Source organism: Anolis carolinensis, chromosome 4 (genome assembly GCF_035594765.1).
Source record: "Anolis carolinensis isolate JA03-04 chromosome 4, rAnoCar3.1.pri, whole genome shotgun sequence".
NCBI classification, from domain to species: Eukaryota; Metazoa; Chordata; class Lepidosauria; order Squamata; family Dactyloidae; genus Anolis; species Anolis carolinensis.
In genome coordinates, this window is record NC_085844.1 from 190,036,644 (window position 1) to 190,053,886 (window position 17,243).

At 40.0% G+C, this 17,243-nt stretch overlaps 1 protein-coding gene across 4 annotated transcripts in view; it reads right to left on the reverse strand.

Annotated features, from left to right (window-relative positions):
• The window catches only part of kif21b (kinesin family member 21B), an 82,423-nt gene that overhangs the window by 30,130 nt on the left and 35,050 nt on the right, over window positions 1–17,243 (reverse strand). For all 4 annotated transcript variants that reach the window (XR_010005456.1, XR_010005455.1, XM_062978419.1 and 1 more), the window contains exons 2-13: window positions 14,840–15,062; window positions 13,456–13,638; window positions 11,318–11,467; window positions 9,502–9,636; window positions 7,958–8,125; window positions 6,429–6,544; window positions 5,493–5,688; window positions 4,604–4,793; window positions 3,882–3,945; window positions 2,935–3,156; window positions 1,588–1,672; window positions 133–247 (exon numbers count right to left, since the gene is read on the reverse strand). Coding sequence is in view for 2 of the 4 variants with exons in the window: in XM_062978419.1 (XP_062834489.1) it covers window positions 133–247; window positions 1,588–1,672; window positions 2,935–3,156; window positions 3,882–3,945; window positions 4,604–4,793; window positions 5,493–5,688; window positions 6,429–6,544; window positions 7,958–8,125; window positions 9,502–9,636; window positions 11,318–11,467; window positions 13,456–13,638; window positions 14,840–15,062 (1,847 nt within the window). In the remaining 2 variants the exon portion in view is untranslated. The remainder of the gene's footprint in view (window positions 1–132; window positions 248–1,587; window positions 1,673–2,934; window positions 3,157–3,881; window positions 3,946–4,603; window positions 4,794–5,492; window positions 5,689–6,428; window positions 6,545–7,957; window positions 8,126–9,501; window positions 9,637–11,317; window positions 11,468–13,455; window positions 13,639–14,839; window positions 15,063–17,243) is intronic.

Sequence of the window (17,243 nt, forward strand, 5' to 3'; positions counted from 1 at the left end):
TTGCCTCCGTATGCAGCTTGAAGACTGCTGCATATCCACCTGTGTATCTACAAGGACTGCATCAAACTGCAATGTCATAAGCACATTTTGAAAGCGCGAGTCAGTCTCTTTTATATCTGTGCATTAGCCTACCCTTTTCTTCAGCATCTGAGTCAGAATCCACTAAACTTTCTTCACTTCCTGAATCTTCTTCTTCTTCTTCCTCTTGACCGCCCTCTTCCTCACAACCACTTTCATCTCTTTCTTCCTAAAAAGGAGGAGAGGGAGCATAGCAATATGAGAAGAACAGCCATGGGGAAGTTCATTCCTAGCTGCTGTAATTCCAACTACAGCTCATATTTGGCAGGAATTTTCTGTCTTTTGTTCATTAATTCAGAGTAAAATATACATCAATAGACATACTGTTGATAAAATCAAATCTTGGAAGAATATATACATATACAGCAGGGATGAGCAAACTTAGGCCCTCCAGGTGTTTTGGACTTCCAACTCAAACAATTTCTAACAGCCAGCCCTCCACATTCTCTGGGGTTAGGGGCACAGGATCTCCACAGAACCGAGAAACCACAAATTAAAATTTGTTTTTTCAAAAAAATCTGAGGAAGCATCTTTTCGGAAGACCTAGCTTCTCCAGCATGATTTTATGATCGACCTCCACTAGATTGTATTGGAAGACCAAGAGATCCTAGAGAGGATTCTCTTTAGCAATCTTTAGGTCTTCCCGTTTGACTTACAATCAACTTCCATCAGAAGGACCTAGAGATTTCTAGAGAATATATGAATCAATTCTTGAATAACTAAATTCTCAAGTCAAATCTGCAAATGTGGAGGGCCAACTGTACGTGTGTGTGTACACACGCACGCACACACACACTCACTCACTCACTCATAAAGAGAGGGGGCATATTTATATATATGTATTAAAGTAACTTTGATGTTAATCTGACTGGGAGAAATTAGCACATTTTGGTGCATTATGAACACTGTCCTAGAATCCTAGAATCATAGAATAGTAAAGTTGAAAGAGACCTCATGGGCCACCAAGTCCAACCCCTGCCAAGAAGCAGGAAATCGCATTCAAAGCACCCCTGATAGATGGCCATCCAGCCTCTGCTTAAAAGCCTCCAAAGAAGGAGCCTCCACCACAGACCCGGGGAGAGAGTTCCACCGCCAAACAGCTCTCACAGTGAGGAAGTTCTTCCTGATTTTCAGGTGAAATCTCCTTTCCTGTAGTTTGTCCTTTTATTAAAGCAGTCATTTGTATTTTGAGGGATACAAGACAAAACATAGATCAATTGCACTAAATAGGCCCTGGCTTCTTTACTTCATATATCTAAGAGTCAGAGTAAAGGGAAACCTAGCAGAAGACCTTTACTGAGCTCCAGAAATAAGTTGACTATTGAGAAGTGCAGAGGTCTCTGGATACAGCAGTTAAACTTAGTTGATGAAAAGAGACTTATAAAAATGGGCTCTGGTTTTCTTATTGTGATGAAAGGTAGGCATATCTTCACAAACATGGTGCCATCACAGCCAAGTGATGACCATGGCACACTTGACAGGATTGTAAAGCAAGCCAAGATCTCTTACCTCTTCCACCTCATTTTCATCTGCCTCATCGACCTCACTTCCCTGCTGCAGCTTCAACCTCTTTTTAAACGCTTCTTTGTCTGGACTGTAAGAAAGGAGTACATATATATGTAAGCATATATGTTTAATATCATTCATTTGTATTCTGGAAACATAAATGAATGTAATGTTTAAGTTTAGGTCCAATCTTTAAGACATCTCATTATGTTCATTCAAATACAGGCATTCCAAGATAGGTTCTATAGTAAGTAAGTAAGTAAGTAACTTTAGTCTTATATCCCGCGACCATCTCCCAACAGGGACTCGGGGCGGCTAACAAAACAAATACAACAGTTAAAACACATTACAGTAAATAAAGCCACAATAAAATCGACACTATAAAACAATAAATTACAATGATCATAAAACTCATTTAAAAGCATAGGTTTGTTCTTAAGTTGAATTTGTATGCAAGTTGAAACAGGTACATTTTAAGTGTATTCTAGCCCCATTTTTTAAAGTTTGGGATAGCAGAGGGAAGGGTTAACACCCTGTAATAGCTATCTGTGCCCCTATTCAGAAGATTTCACGTTCTGTCCCTGTGACAACGGGACTTGGAAAATTTTGGGTTGTTGTGGAAACATAAAGCTTCAGTTGAGACACCTTTTTCCCATGATAACCTACAAGAGTGAATTTCTCTTCCTAGGAGTAGATTTCCTCTCACTTCCTTTTGTCTCACTCCCATTTGTAACTAGGAGTCATATGCAACTCAGGGCCTGGCTGTTTTCAAATCCAAAATAATCTGAAATGCAGAACACTTCTGGCCTCAAGCATTTCAGATGAGGGATACTCAACCTGTACTACTATGTGGTTATTTTCCTCATTCTGACTTCATATTTACTGTCTATCCCAAAACAACAAGTAGTAAATTTAAAAGCTTTTTTATTCCCTTACTTACTTGCCAGAGCGAAGAAAACCTATTAACTACCACAGAAGATCAAAACAAGTTATCTGTGCGACTCTGAAAAAATCCCCCAGCTCTGCTCTGCTGAACCATCCACATCTATACCCTTAGGTATGGAAAGAGAAAACAGAAGTCACAGGGAATAAAAGAATTACACTCTCTCACCTTATAACCTATAGATGTTTTAGAGTCTGTCCTGCTAGCATGACCACTAGTCAGGAATACTAGGAACTATTGTCCAAAGCATCTGTTAGGCAACAGGTTGGGGGAGACTATTCTAGGCAATGATTGCTATGTGAAAAAGAATTGATTAGACAGAGTGAGAAGGAAGAGCATATACTATATTTTCCCCTCTGAAGTTCTGAAGTTGTGACTCGCAACCCATTCAGACAGAAATGTCATACCTTTTCCTTCGCTGTTTAGTTTCCTTTTTGAGCCGTTCTAAGTCTTCCTTGGCACACTGGAGGACCTCAGTAACTTCTGCTTCCACAGAGGTAACAGGGCTATTTGATGCCCCCATCCCAGGGCCTGGAGATAAACCCAGGGAATAGGGAAGCCTGGACGAAACCCGTGACAGATTGCGACGCAATGACTCATTCATAGCTTCACTCTCTAGGAGTTTTGTCCTATAGAGATGACAAACAATGGAAGAAAGGTTTCAGTCTGCCAAGATACAAAGCCTCGCTTACTTGGAAATTAAAACGTTTTCTAGCCCCAAAGTAGTTGTGGAGAGTCACAGCATGGCCTACCGATTTGAACATTTGACTAGGACTCTGGAGCCCACTGTTTGAATCTCTACTCAGCTACAGAAACCCACTGGATGACCTTGAACATGTCATACACTCTCAGCCTTAGAGGCAAAGGAAAAACAGAAGTAGGAAATATATGGTCCAAAGACTGTGTGCTGTTAAAAAGTGTGTTTTGGGAATTCCCTCATCCCAGAAAGATTTTTAAAATTGGCAAAAAAAGAGCTTGTGTAAGCCTCTGGGTATAGTTGTGTTCAATTCTCCAACAGAGGCCATTCCTTGCCTCTGAACCCTGGGGTCCCAAGTAGTTCTTGCTTGATAGATGATACTTCTAGAAGTGATATTCTGGTCACTCCTAGTTTTGTCAAAAGGAGCTGTGCAGAGCGGGGTGACTGAAGCCATTCCCTAAGACAGTTGTTTACTCCTGATTTGAAAAATACAGGTCGCAAAAATCTGGAAGATATACAGATATAAGGTTTTGCCTGATAACTACTTGAATAGTCATCAATAAAGTTTATCTGAAAAGGATCCAACTCCATTTTTTCTCAAGCAGATATCACTTTATGTAAGATGGGGAAAACAAAGCAAGTACAGCTTCAAGTTACCTGAGCTCTTCAATTTCCCGAATGTAATTCTGGATCAGAGCACCAATAGCCTCATTTCCATCACCTGAAAAAGAATGAAGAAGCAAAACATTAAATGGTATTAAAATCATAGCAATAAGCTAAGACAGCAAGCTAAAGAAGAAGCAAGTTCACAGTGTAATCAGACAAGCCACATTGTACATAACTTGGTAAAAGTGCTATATCTTAGACCTCAGAAAATAAGGTTTTACTCCCAAAATAGTTGAAACTACAAAAGAAGTGATAAGTGAGAGGCAGAAAATCAACTACAGAAGAACCTATCAATGATATTTGGAATTGTTTGGTGAGACTTTGATTTTGTAAAAAAATATTAATGAAAAGGGTTTGTCAAGTGATGTGATACTCAACCCTGTTTTTGGGAGGGGTCAATGCAAAGCAAGTGCAGAGATTCCAATCCAGAACTTGTTTACAATTTGGATCAGGTCTGGAAAATACTCCTGACCTAGATGTTATTTGTCCTCAGTAGTAATGTTGGCAGTAAACAACATCTGCACCCAGAAAAACAACAGAACAGGACTGTCACCCGAACCTAGATCACATTATGGCATCAAATCTGTTTTTCTCCATATAAATATGGTTGCATATTTCTTTAACTACAGGATGAACATCACATGTAGTATTTAAGAAAATATGCTAGAATAAAGCCAAGTGGAAACTTCAGCCAGTGGCCTTCACCGTCTCACCTGCCTTGGCAAGAATCAAGTTTGCTTCCTGACTCATCAAGTGGGTAACCCGGATGTTGATAGCATCAATAGCTTCTTGCATGGCTTTTACCCGCATACGCAAAGTGGTGTTCTCTTTCTGAAGCATGGCATTCTCATGAAACAGGTCGCTGTAGCCGTCTGAACCATCCTCTCCAATGACACGCTTACCCTGTAAAGAGAAGACGGCATTCTCATGAAAGGAGTGGGAAGGACTATATCTAAGTATCAGTCAATTAAGGTGGAAATGGCTGCCCTGCAACAAAAGAGAAAATATATGGTTGTCATAGGACTGTCATAGGACTGTCCCACTTCAGATCCATCAAGATCCATGTAATCTTACATTCATCAGACTCTGAAGTTGTTGGACCTTAAAATATCTCCTCCTCTGCATTCACTCAGAGGTAGACCTTCAGTTTCTCCATATTCAAACAACAGATAATTGCAGACTATATTGCAGAAAATGAACTCCATAAATGGAAGAAAGCATTGATATCGGGTGGACAAAATAGCTTTATGTCACTCCCGTTCTTTCATTTAATTTAAACTTGTATTTCAGAGGCTAAACCTAATTTTACTCACAACTACAGTATTTTTTGAAATGGATGGAATTTGTCAGTAAACATGAAGGTGAATTCTATTAAATCAATTCTCATTTCTGTGTTATTCTTCCTGACCAGGTTTCCCAGGTGTAAGGAAACAACAACATTTTTTCCTCTAATTCTACAGTGGTGCACCTGAAATAATCAAAGGTGGAGATACTATCACTGGGAAAAAGGGATTGTTTGTAGTGCTGAAGGTCCCATGGTTCAAATTCAGCAATCACCAAGAATGAATCCATGGCAGTCAAATGTTCGCGGCTTCTCCTTACCGCCTTGTACTCCATGAGCTCCATTTGGAGCCGAGCAATTTCAGCTCGCAGGGCACTGATCTGCTGACTTGTCTTATCCTGATTCACCACCACTTTGTTCTTAATGTTGCGAGCACGATTGGCATACTTAAGGGTGTTCAGAGTTTCCATAAAGTCCCGATCTGAAGGGCTCACACAGGCAATCATTACAGTTTGGCTGCAGAGGAGGAAGAGCAGTTCAGGTAAGCAAAGTGGAGTTATTTGATACCTTGTTATATCATCTAATGTGCAGCATCAGGATAACAATATGGTGGTCAAGACATCCCCAACAATGGCTTCAGATGCACAATGCAATCTGACAGCTCAAACCATCAAACTGGTGTAATATACTAAGGTTCAGTAGATTGTGAAAACAAAGTGAAGAGGCACACATGAGAAGTAGATAGTGCTTCATGTAGCAAGATTTGGTAAGAATTCTAACAACCTTGACTTTCTCTGCCTTTCTGTCCAAAAATAAACAAGAAACAGGGGATCTCAGATACAAAACAAGAATTGTCTAGACAGATCATGAGGAATAAAAGAGCATCTGTTAAGGGGAACAGACTAGAAAAGGAGGGCATAGGAGAACAGATTACAATGATCCCATGTTAGGAGGTTCTTTTGCCAACATTTGGGATCAAAAACAGCTTAGGGATATGTTACATAATCATTCATTATGCAGAAGACAAAAATCGTATTTGGACCTCAGGGAATAATGAAGCTTGGGAAGTGTTTGAAAATGCCTTTTTTGAAACATTTTGCTTCAGGGAGCTCATTAATGAAGCGCAGCCATAGCCATATATTGCTAATAGTAGCACACAACCTAGGATATTTTGTCACCAATGCCAGCAAGCCTACATAGGCTCTTCCAATTTTCTCATTTGCTACAATTAGATGTTTAGTGACTCTTCTCATTACCTGTTTCCACCAAGTGAGTCTTGGAGAAGCCGTGTCAACTTTGAATCCCGGTAGGGCACATGCAGGGCTTTCTTGCTCTGATCTCCAAGAGCACTGATGACATTTCCCAGTGCTAACTGTTAAGGAAATGTACAGGTCACTAAATAAGCTTGGTGACTTTGCCTTGTCGCGTTATTTTAAAATCACTGCTTCAAAAACAAAAACAAAAAAAATCAACAAAAAGTAACCCAAAGGTCCAAATTGCCATTTTTTCCCAATTGCAATTAGGTTCTTTTACACATATTCATTTATTTATGTATTTATTATTTACTTTATTTTTACCCTGACTTTATCCCCATGGGACTCAAGGCAACTTGCAATTACATTACACAACACAATAAATTTTAAAACAAAAAATACAAAAATTAAAAAACAATTAAATATTTGTGACATGGATATTAGTTAAAATATAGTTAAGATACAATACATAAGGTTAGAATTACATTTAAAACTCATAATCCCCCCAGAGCCCACAACCTCCCCAGCAGTATGCCTTTCATCCTCCCTGCTGGCACAGGAATGTCTTTATATGCTTGCAGAAAGCAAGCAGGGATGTGGCCACTCTGGTTTCTCTTGGGAGGGAGTTCCAAAATCAGGGAGCAGCCATCAAAAAGGCCCTTTCCCATGTTCTCACCAAACATACTTGAGTGGCTGGTGGGACAGAAAAAGGCCTTCCCCAGTTGATCGTAGGTATCTGATAAGTTCTAGAGAGAGATACAGTCCTTCAGATAACCTGGATCAAAGTCGTATAGGGCTTTGTAGGCCAACTAGAAATTGGTTGGCAGCCAGTGGTGCTGTTGCAACTGCTCTTTGAACCAACTGAAATTTCTGAGCACTTTTCAAAGGCAGCCCCACATAGAGCACATTACAGTGATCCAACTGGGATGGAACTAAGGCATGTACCACCATGGCCAGATCCAACTTCTCCAGGAATGGGCACAGTTGGCACACTAGATTTAATTGCCTGGGCCTCTGGGTTCAGAGCCAAATCCAGGAATACCCCCAAACTGCAAACTTGAATTTTTAGGGGGAGTGTAACCTCATCTAACTCAGGGTGAATCCCTATTCCCAGATCTGTCTTACAGCTGGCCAGGAGCACTTACTAGGTTGGAAGTGAGCCCTCTTTACTTAAAACAAGATCAGACTGGTAAAGGTCAGTAATTTTCCATTTGGGGTTTACTATGATGCTTGAGGAGCCACCTCAATGGCTTTGCAGACTATGTAGTTACACATCTCACTTATCCCTGCTATAAAACAGGAGTGGACAACCGTGGCCTTTTAGATGGTTTTGGACTAATACTCCCATAATTCCTCAGCATTCGGTGTGCTTGTGAAGGTTGATGGGAAGTGTACATATGGAAGTCAATAAAAATATCTGGAATACTTCAGGAATTGCTCCTTCTTATATTAAAACATAGGGAGTAGCAGTGAGACAATCTTATATGGAACTCTGTACCCATATTTATCTATCTATGTAACTAAAGTCATACCAAACCACAATTGATGGAGATCCCTTCTTTGGCTCTCTCGCCTGTAGCACCTGTCCGCTTCAACCTTTCTGAGCCAGCCAGATCAACAAAATGAAATTTGGCTGTTCGTGTCTCGTACTCGCTGGTAGGCTGGGATCCCTCAAGAAGACTGTTTGTGTCTCCATTCACCTATGATCAAAAAGTACCAAAAATCAGAATTTGATAAATAATTGAGACATTAGTATAAATACTGACTATTGTTGTTCGTTTGGCCACAGATAGCAACATTTGTCTACAGAACCCATAAATGAGATTGTTGCTCTCCAGACAAGCAATGGTCAGTTTCCTATTATTTCTTTATATGGCACCATTGATGTATCATACAATATTCAAAGAATAATACCAGACATTCCTGCCAGTAAAAAAGAAATATAAGAGAAAGGAGTGGCAAATACAAAATACGTAATCTTGATATGCAAAACTATAAATGTAAAATTAATCATTTCCTCAAATAGTGGAAGACGATTTGATTTCTCTATTCCCTGCTTTCCACAAAGGTTCTTGCACAAGTACGAGGGTTGAATGAAAAGTAATGCCTCCACCTTCGTAACTCCTCAACAGATGGCAGTACTGGTATGCGGCTGGTACTGGCTTGTTCAGGAGACCTTCCTCTACAGTTCCATTTGGCAGGAAGCCTTAGCATTGAACAGTTGTGTTATTGAAGTGTGAAGTATGGAACCCTGCGCAGACTGTTGGTCAATGTGACTTAAGCAACATGCAGTCATTGAATTCTTTACAGCAGAAGGTGTCACCCCAAAGGAGATTCACCAGAGAATGCAAATTGTTTATGGTGATTGTGTTGATGTGAGTACTGTGCGTCGTTGGACGAGTAAGTTTAAAGATGTTGAGGTGGGAACATCTGACTTGCATCACAAACAAAGAGTTGGATGTCCTGTGATAGCAACCACCGAGTTTCACAAGCAAAAGGTTGACAGATTGATTCAGGACAATTGTCATATCACTCAGATAAATTTCAAGCTTAACTGGCATTTCACAAGAACATGTGGGTCACATTGTTGCTTTGCTTGGCTATTGGAAGATCTGTGCACAATGGGTACTGTGAGACGCTGGTTGTCGAAACAGAGTGTCGACTTCTTTCATGACGGCTTCAGAAAACTTGTTCATCGTTGGCAGAAATGTATTCAATTGTTTGGTGATTATGTGGAAAAGTGAATAGTGGTAGTTAGAGCACATTCTAAAGATTATTTCTGTGTTTGATTTATTAAAATATTCCCATCCAAACCCAAATAACGAAGGTGGAGGCATTATTTTTCATTCAACCCTCATATCTCATGAATTTCTCTCCAACTACAACAAAATGTTAGGATGTTTTTAAGATGTTTTTAAAGATGTTTTAAGATGTTTTTAAATTGTTGATTTTAGCCGGTTCTTGTAAGCCGCTCCGAGCCCTAGGGGAGTGGCGGCATATACGTTTGAAAAATAAATAAATAAATAAATAAAAAAGGGATGCACAGACAGTGCTTCCATACTCTCATCTCACTTACCAAGTGTACAGGAGAGCAGACACGCATTTGGCAAAGGTAGATGGTGAAGATAGCATGGGAGCGGGAGCTCTGGACATTCATCTGGGTGCTGGCTGTGGTTCGTGACAGAGCTCCCTGCTTCAGGCACTGAATCAGCTACAGCAGAAGAAAGCATCTGTAGTTTACATTTGCTGCTCAGATGCAAGCTTCCCAATCCTACCCCTCCAAACACATAAATGCAAAACAGATTATTTTCCAAGCCCTGTTTTTAAAAGACTGTAGTTAAGTTTCCTGTATGACATTTATTTCACCATTAGCTTTTATAAGACTGAACCCTTTGGCATATTATAACAACCAGGGCCAAACTAGATCCTATATGCTATGCTTTGAGTGTCTTTCTTCTAGCTAAAAGAAGTTGCTGAAGAAAGAGTTGTGGTGAGGGAGGAAAGGCGAAAGGGATGCTTAATCTTCTTTGCTCTGGCTTTTTCTCTATTCAAAATAATCTCCCCTGAGCACAGTTACATGGGAATTAAGTCCAACAAAACTCACTAGAACATACTCTCAGGTAACTGTGTACAAACAAGGTGATGAAATTCAACTAGACCTCAGAACAGTTCAGAAATGTGCAATATCTTAGGCAAAACCTTCTGCCTTTAATCTTCTAGGAACTTAATGAGTGACCAAAATTGCCTCCAGAATGAACCCAACCACACTAGAAGTGGCTGATAATCTTCCACTGTTTTTTAAATGGGTTAAAAAATAATGCAACAAGATTATATGACCTAGTCCAAAAATAAAATGCTGCTAGTGGAGCCTTCCAGAAGAGGTGAGCTACATTTATAGCGGTAGTAGTTTCCCCAAGAAATGCTATCTAGCACATATTTTAACCATTTTTAAAAAACTAAATGATGCAACAACTATCTCTTGGTGGTTGCTAGGCTATTTATTACAAAGCTCTGTAGACAATCAAAACCTCCAAATGATTCTCTGTTCCAAAGTATGGAGAAATGTGCAAACACAATTAACAAAAAAAACACCCAAAAAACAAATGAGCAAAGTCAGAATACAGAAGGATAAATTCACAACCAACAAGAGGAGAAGCCAAACACTAGATTCCTTCTTGTAGCTGCTCTTTATGAAAAACAAGATAAGGAATTTGTAACAGTAGCATCAATTTTGATCCTCAAGCTTTTTAAAGGAACAATATCTACCCAGGACCATCATGATAAAACTAACTTCAAAATTCAGAGTGCTTTCCACCAGGTAACACTCATACTACAGTTAGAATCTTAAGAAGGAACAAGATAACTATTTTAGCAGAGGAGGGGTGTAAAGAGAGAAACAAAAAGGAAGATGTATTCTGCATCATCAAAAGCAAAATGCAGATGGATTTGAGAGTTGACTCATTGAAAAACAGACTGGTTTATGCACTTTTCTCAAATAAGGGCATGCCAGTGAGGATGCCATATAGAATAGTAGCCTTTTAGCATGTAATTATGCAAGAGCCTGAAACACAGTTAGGGAATTCTCATGTAAAAATGTTTCCAAGGCAACAGGAGACACTCATAACTTTTTATTACATCACATACTCAATGTCCCTTCATACAGATAGTTTAAAGCTAATCTTAAAGATAACTTCTATTACATATGACAAACGTCAGCCATTTTACAATATATGTAGGATTGCAATTACATACATGCATATGTGTCCCCCATATACACTCCTTACACATGTGGACAATGAGGAGATCTTAACTTCTGTGAGTGCTTGGAATCAGGAGGAAGTAGTTACATACACTAATGAACATGGGATGCAAGAGCAGCTTAGTTTACCCACCTCGTCCTGCGAGCCAATGAGACGTGATGTGACACCTGTTGTATAGATCCCACCATTGGCATCTTCATGGATTTTGATGTTTGACTTCCGGTGGCGGGAATCAGGGTCACGTGTGCTATCAAAGAGGTCCAGGATCTCCTCATTATACAACTAAATAAGAAAAGAGAGAGAAAGTTATTTAAAAAAACAAGTTGCTTTGTTCTCAATAGATTGCATAAGGATAATGTTCAAGCAAATGTATACAATGCCTGCATCTCTGAACATGAAGGTTGCCTTAGGAGTTCATCTCACAAGGGAGGGAAAGCGGGTGCAAATGTCTTCTTTGCATGGGCTTTCATGGGGTCCCGTCTTTTAGAAGACAGAGAATTTACTCACCCTCATCACCCAGGATCACATCTTTCTCTTTCTAGCTCAATCATCTCAAGGATGTCAGTACATTTTCTAAAACAGGCATCCTTTTTGAGACACCACTTTCCATTGGATCATTTGCCCTGAAGCCCCTACACTAAAGGAGACAGAGGCATCCTTTCCTTTGGGAAACAAGTATCACTTTCCATGGGCTCATTCCCCTGAAGCCTCTATACAAAAGTAGACAGGCACAATTTTTAAAACTTTTTTTCAGTGGGACCCACATTGTCTATAAACCATTAACGGAAATAGAAGGAGCATTAGGAGACAGCTCACATAAACACTCACAGTGAAACAACACAGTGAAAGTGTGAGACAAATCCACCACTTCCCATCACAAGGAAAAACATCAGTTTTAAAATGTTTCTATCTGCAGGGAAAGCATTGGATTCAACTGGTGCCTGTCCTTAAAATCCTTCTGTTTTTACATGCTGTGGAAATGGACTCCCACAAGTAACCACCGGAAGCAGTCCTGCGTCATTTGATGGACTCCATGGGAGTCTGTCTTTGAAGTGTGTAGTAACGGGTAGCAACGGAGGAAAACTTCCATGTGACAAGGTTCTTAGAGATCAGCACAAGACTTTGTATTGGGGTAAAGCCTAGATTTGATGAAGACATCAAAGGTTGCATAATAATCAATATGTCTCAAATTCTGTTTCTGGAACAGTTTGTTTCACCCAATTTATTTTCTTTGGTTACAAAATTTGATGCTGTTCTTTTGGCAGGAATTTGGTTGACACTTTGGTATGTTCTTTTGGCAGGAATTTGGTTGACACTTTGGTATGTTCCAGGGAGAGAATATAAGACAAGGCTGAGATTCTAGAAATCCTCGGGGCAAAGCATGATCATGGGCCATGGAAAGGTAGTATGTTATGCAAAACAGTTCACTTATTTATTTATTTATTTATTTACAGTATTTATATTCCGCCCTTCTCACCCCGAAGGGGACTCAGGGCGGATTACAATGAACACATATATGGCAAACATTCAATGCCAACAGACAAACAACATTCAGTTTTAGACAGACACAGAGGCATTTTAACATCTTTCCAGCTTCACGATTCCGGCCACAGGGGGAGCTGTTGCTTCACCGTCCATTGGTGGCTGTTCTTCCTCATTCTTTTCCTCGTGAGCAGTTTTATGGTGTTGTAGATTAGTTAAATTAGCCTCCCGCATAAAGCGTACCTAAATTTTCCCTACTTGACAGATGCAACTGTCTTTCGGGGCTGCTAGGTCAACAGCAAGCCGGGGCTATTTTTTTTTTAATGGTCGGAGGCTTAACCCGACCCGGGCTTCGAACTCATGACCTCTCGGTCAGTAGTGATTTATAGCAGCTGGTTACTAGCCAGCTGTGCCACAGCCCGGCCCCAATGGTCACCATTGACAAGCCTGCTACAATCAGAAAGACTATCGGTCTTGTAGGTGCCCTGGGTCTGTTTCAATCCTATATGGAAACCTATGTGAAATAACCAGTTCTGCATCACTGGTGGGATTTGTAGACTGTTACATGAATCAGCTGGACTTTTTAGGGAAACCCTGTACTTGTTATCAGGAGTATAGGATATTCTTAACAGGGCCTCTTAGTCATGACAAAAAAAGTTATGACTACAATCAAATCCACTAGTACACAGAGACCAAATAGCAATATGCCTATCAGCAATTCCATCTATTTTCACATATGAATTCTCTCTTTTAAGTCTCCATTCTCACCCAAATACCAATGCACTTACCTCCAAGAACTGTGCACTAACTTTGAACTCTGGTGCTGGCACACCTTGCTCCTGTGCTGCTCTTTTGCGCTCATCTATCCCATTGAACAAGTGGGTAATGGCCCGTGGGATTATACCATTTTCTTCTTCAGAGATGCTCATATCAAAGCCAGTGCCCATGGTATACGTCTTACCTGCACCTGTCTAAAAGCAAACAAAGCAGGTGTTTCTATTAGTAATGTGCCTCAGGGTCAACATTTCACTTTGATGTAGTGAGAGACCGTACACTCTTGGGCTCTCAGCTATGCAGCTCTATTGGCCATTGAGGTACACACACAGAATCACTGCTAAGTGAAACTAAGACATGTAAACAAGCCTGTTCTTAGAATCCCAAATCTAATAAGGAAACTGGACACGCTGACACACAGATTCTGGGAACTAAAGTCCAAAAATTAATTCTTCCAAGTTCAGATATATTTTACTTTATCATTCCAGTTCAAACATATATTTCCATGTATTTTCCCTAATTATTCAAGTTATAGAGTCTACAAAACTTATGTCCCTTAACAATGCAACAAACCTGTCCATGTGGAAGGGGGAAAAGAAGGAATATTTGTAAAAAAAAAACAAAAACAAAAAAAATAGATTTATGCAATCTTTTTAACTTGATTACTTAAGCTATGTTTTGAACATTAAACTGAATGGCCTTCTCATTGCACTTAATTCATTTCAAATTTCTTCCCAGCCTTTCCTAAGAGCTGATGCAATGTGAGCTGGTATGTGAGACTTCCAGCCTCAGATCCTCACACAGCCATAAAGTTCCCTGGGTGGGCTTGAGTGAACCAGTATTACTCAACTCCACAGGACTTCCATGAAGCTAAAGTGCCACTCCTTAAAGTGTATGCCTCTTGAGAGAAAGGTGCCAGAAAGAACAATGGGGTTCAGCCAAAATCTTTAAAAAGGTGTATGACAAAAACAGAATTTGAGAAGAAATGTGACATTTCTCCCTCGCTTTATTTGTATCCCACATTTATCCCAGTTTCAGGCTTTTTGTTCAGATCTGCTGTTATCTTTCCCTAAACCCTATTTGTTGGCCTTCTCTATCTTTTAAATTAGAGAGGGCCAAGAGAAAGAGAGAGAGTGCAATAGTACAAAACTATACACCCTTCATGTGCACCATCTGCAGAACAGGACTGCTTAGGATGACCACAAATGAAAAAGTCATGCTTAGCTTTGCCATGTGCACAATTGGACAAAGTTATACAAATATCTGCTTCTAAACAACAAGCCTATCCCTGTCCAACATAAGCAAACACTAGTATAGAAACATCCTTCAGGATTATTGGCAAAAATATTACGATCCACTCACAGCAGAGGTTGTGAAAGGGGCAGAGGAAACACCTACCTGACCATACGCCAACACTGTGGCATTGTACCCCTCGAAACAGCCCTCGATAAGCTTGCTCACACAGGTTGTGTAGATCTGCTCTTGCCAAGTTTCCAGATCGAAGACAAAGTCGTAGGTAAAAGCTTTGTCCTTTCCCAGAAGTACCTGAGGTTCTCCGGGTGTCACTGATGTGCAGATGTGACATCCTTCGATCTTCTCCTTTGGCATCTGAGGACGGATCCTTTAAAAAGGAAGAAAGAAAAAAAATAAAGATTACTTCCTTTTAATTCTACAACTATCATAGATTAATTACTAGAGAAGAGGGGAAGTTGTAAATGCTATTGTGGGACCCAGACATCATGGAAGCCTTCAGAATTGGTCCAGAAATTATGTTTCTCAAAGGCTGGTTTCCCTCACTACATTTCATGGTACACATGTCACACTGTCAGAAAGTTAAAAACACAATCTATTCATTATAAACAAATTTCATTTTAAAAAGTATAGATTGGGGAAATACATTTTAGAAATCTAGAATTTTGTACTATTTCTTTAAAAGAAGAATAAAATATGCACTTTTTTTTGCTTATTTGCTGGTTTTGGATAAAGTAATTCCTTTCTTATCTTATATTGCTATTCAATAATATTATTAGCCACCTGATATTGTGGTATAGTGGTTTCAATATGATTTTGGAGATCAGGTTTGCATCCCTGCTTGGCTATGAAAACCCATTGTGTGACCCTGGGCAAGTCACATTTTCTCAGTCTCAGAAAACCCTGTGATAAGTTCACCTTAGGGGCACCATAAATCAGAAATGAGTTGAAGTTGATGTATAACTAGAAAGTGCTGAATTAGTAATACCAAGTAGTCCAATACTATCGAGACATTGACATATTTAAAAATCAAAATAATCCTTCAAAACTAATAAATGCATTGGGCCACCAGTTCTTCATGGGTTAGTGACATAAAAAGTTATTCTTAGTTGGCAAGCTACACTGACCTGCACACATACAGAGTGGGGATTTTTATCAAATGAAATGCAAGAGATACAGTCTATGAACATTTCTCTGTAACTGGATACAAAAGACACAAGCAGTGACCTGTGTCTGATACAGATAAGGAGGCATTAGTGTTTCCCATACTGGATACTTGGATTTTTTTTAAGGATGAGATTCTGACAAGCCATCCTTTCTCCCTCCTATATTGTCCATGAGAGCAAGAGGAAAGGGAAGTGGCAAGTCCAAAAAGACTGCTTAAGACAGGAATGGGGAACCTTTGACATTCCTAAGGTTGCTAGATGTCAGCGCTCACTAAAACTGACTACTGGCAATACTGTCTGGAGCTGATGGGAGTTGAAATCCTACAATGTTTACAAGCCCACAGGCTACACAGCTGGCTTGTTCCGACTTGACCACATAGCATTTAAGAAAGGCTCTGGGTTTTGTTATTCTGAATAGCAAACATTAAGGCCACAGAACAAGTAAGGAAAGGTTTAAAGCTAAATGTGTTATGGCGTGTAGAGATCTACTAAACCAAAAATTGCAGAGGGAAATACTAAAAGATGTTTGGCATACTTTATGTGCTTCTCCAGATTGTGGTTTTGTAGGCGTGAATATGGAGGACATGCCACTGCTAGGAACCATTCCCTTACTGGACTGTCTGCTAAATAGCTTATCACAAACATCAATAATGGTTTCAGACTCTGGTGAGGAAGGAGTGGGGAGGGAATCTAGTAGGAACAGAATGTCTCATGGCTCCCCACCCCAGTTCAGCCCCACATGCACATGCCACCTGCATCTTAGAGAAACGACAGCTTTGCATTTAAGGAGATGGAAGTAGCTAAGCTATTACTATGTGTAAACCAGGGCTTAATGAGAGTCACAAGGTAATAGCACTAACATGACCTGGCAGGTGTCACCCTTCTGAGCTGTTATGCCACAGCGTGGAGAGCACTGCAGTGCCACAGGCACAAAAGGCTGTATTCATTCAATACATGACCTCACAAATCCATAGGAAAAGGCACACTGAAGGCTCATTCCTTTCCAAACCCTTCAGACAAGCTGCTGCCTTATTTGCCCCCCCCCCCCCCTCGTTCTCAGAAGAGAACGATACCAACGAGTATTTCACTAACAGACTAGAAGAGGCTTAAGTACCCTGCTGTGTGGGGGCTAGGAGTATTAGAAGACAATGGGGGTCACACCAGGACTTGGTTTTAATGCCTTCCTGATGTAGCCATCTGCTATTACCTCTTTACTAAGAAACCATGGATGTGAGTGACCACACAAGAAGGTTAGAACATCCCTTCAATCCTCTACAGGTACAAAGTGGTACAAATGTGAAACATCTTTTGCGTTTTCAAACACTTCAGTGCCTGTTTACCAGCCATTACTAAGATTTTAAGGAAAATTAAGAGCAGGCCAAAAA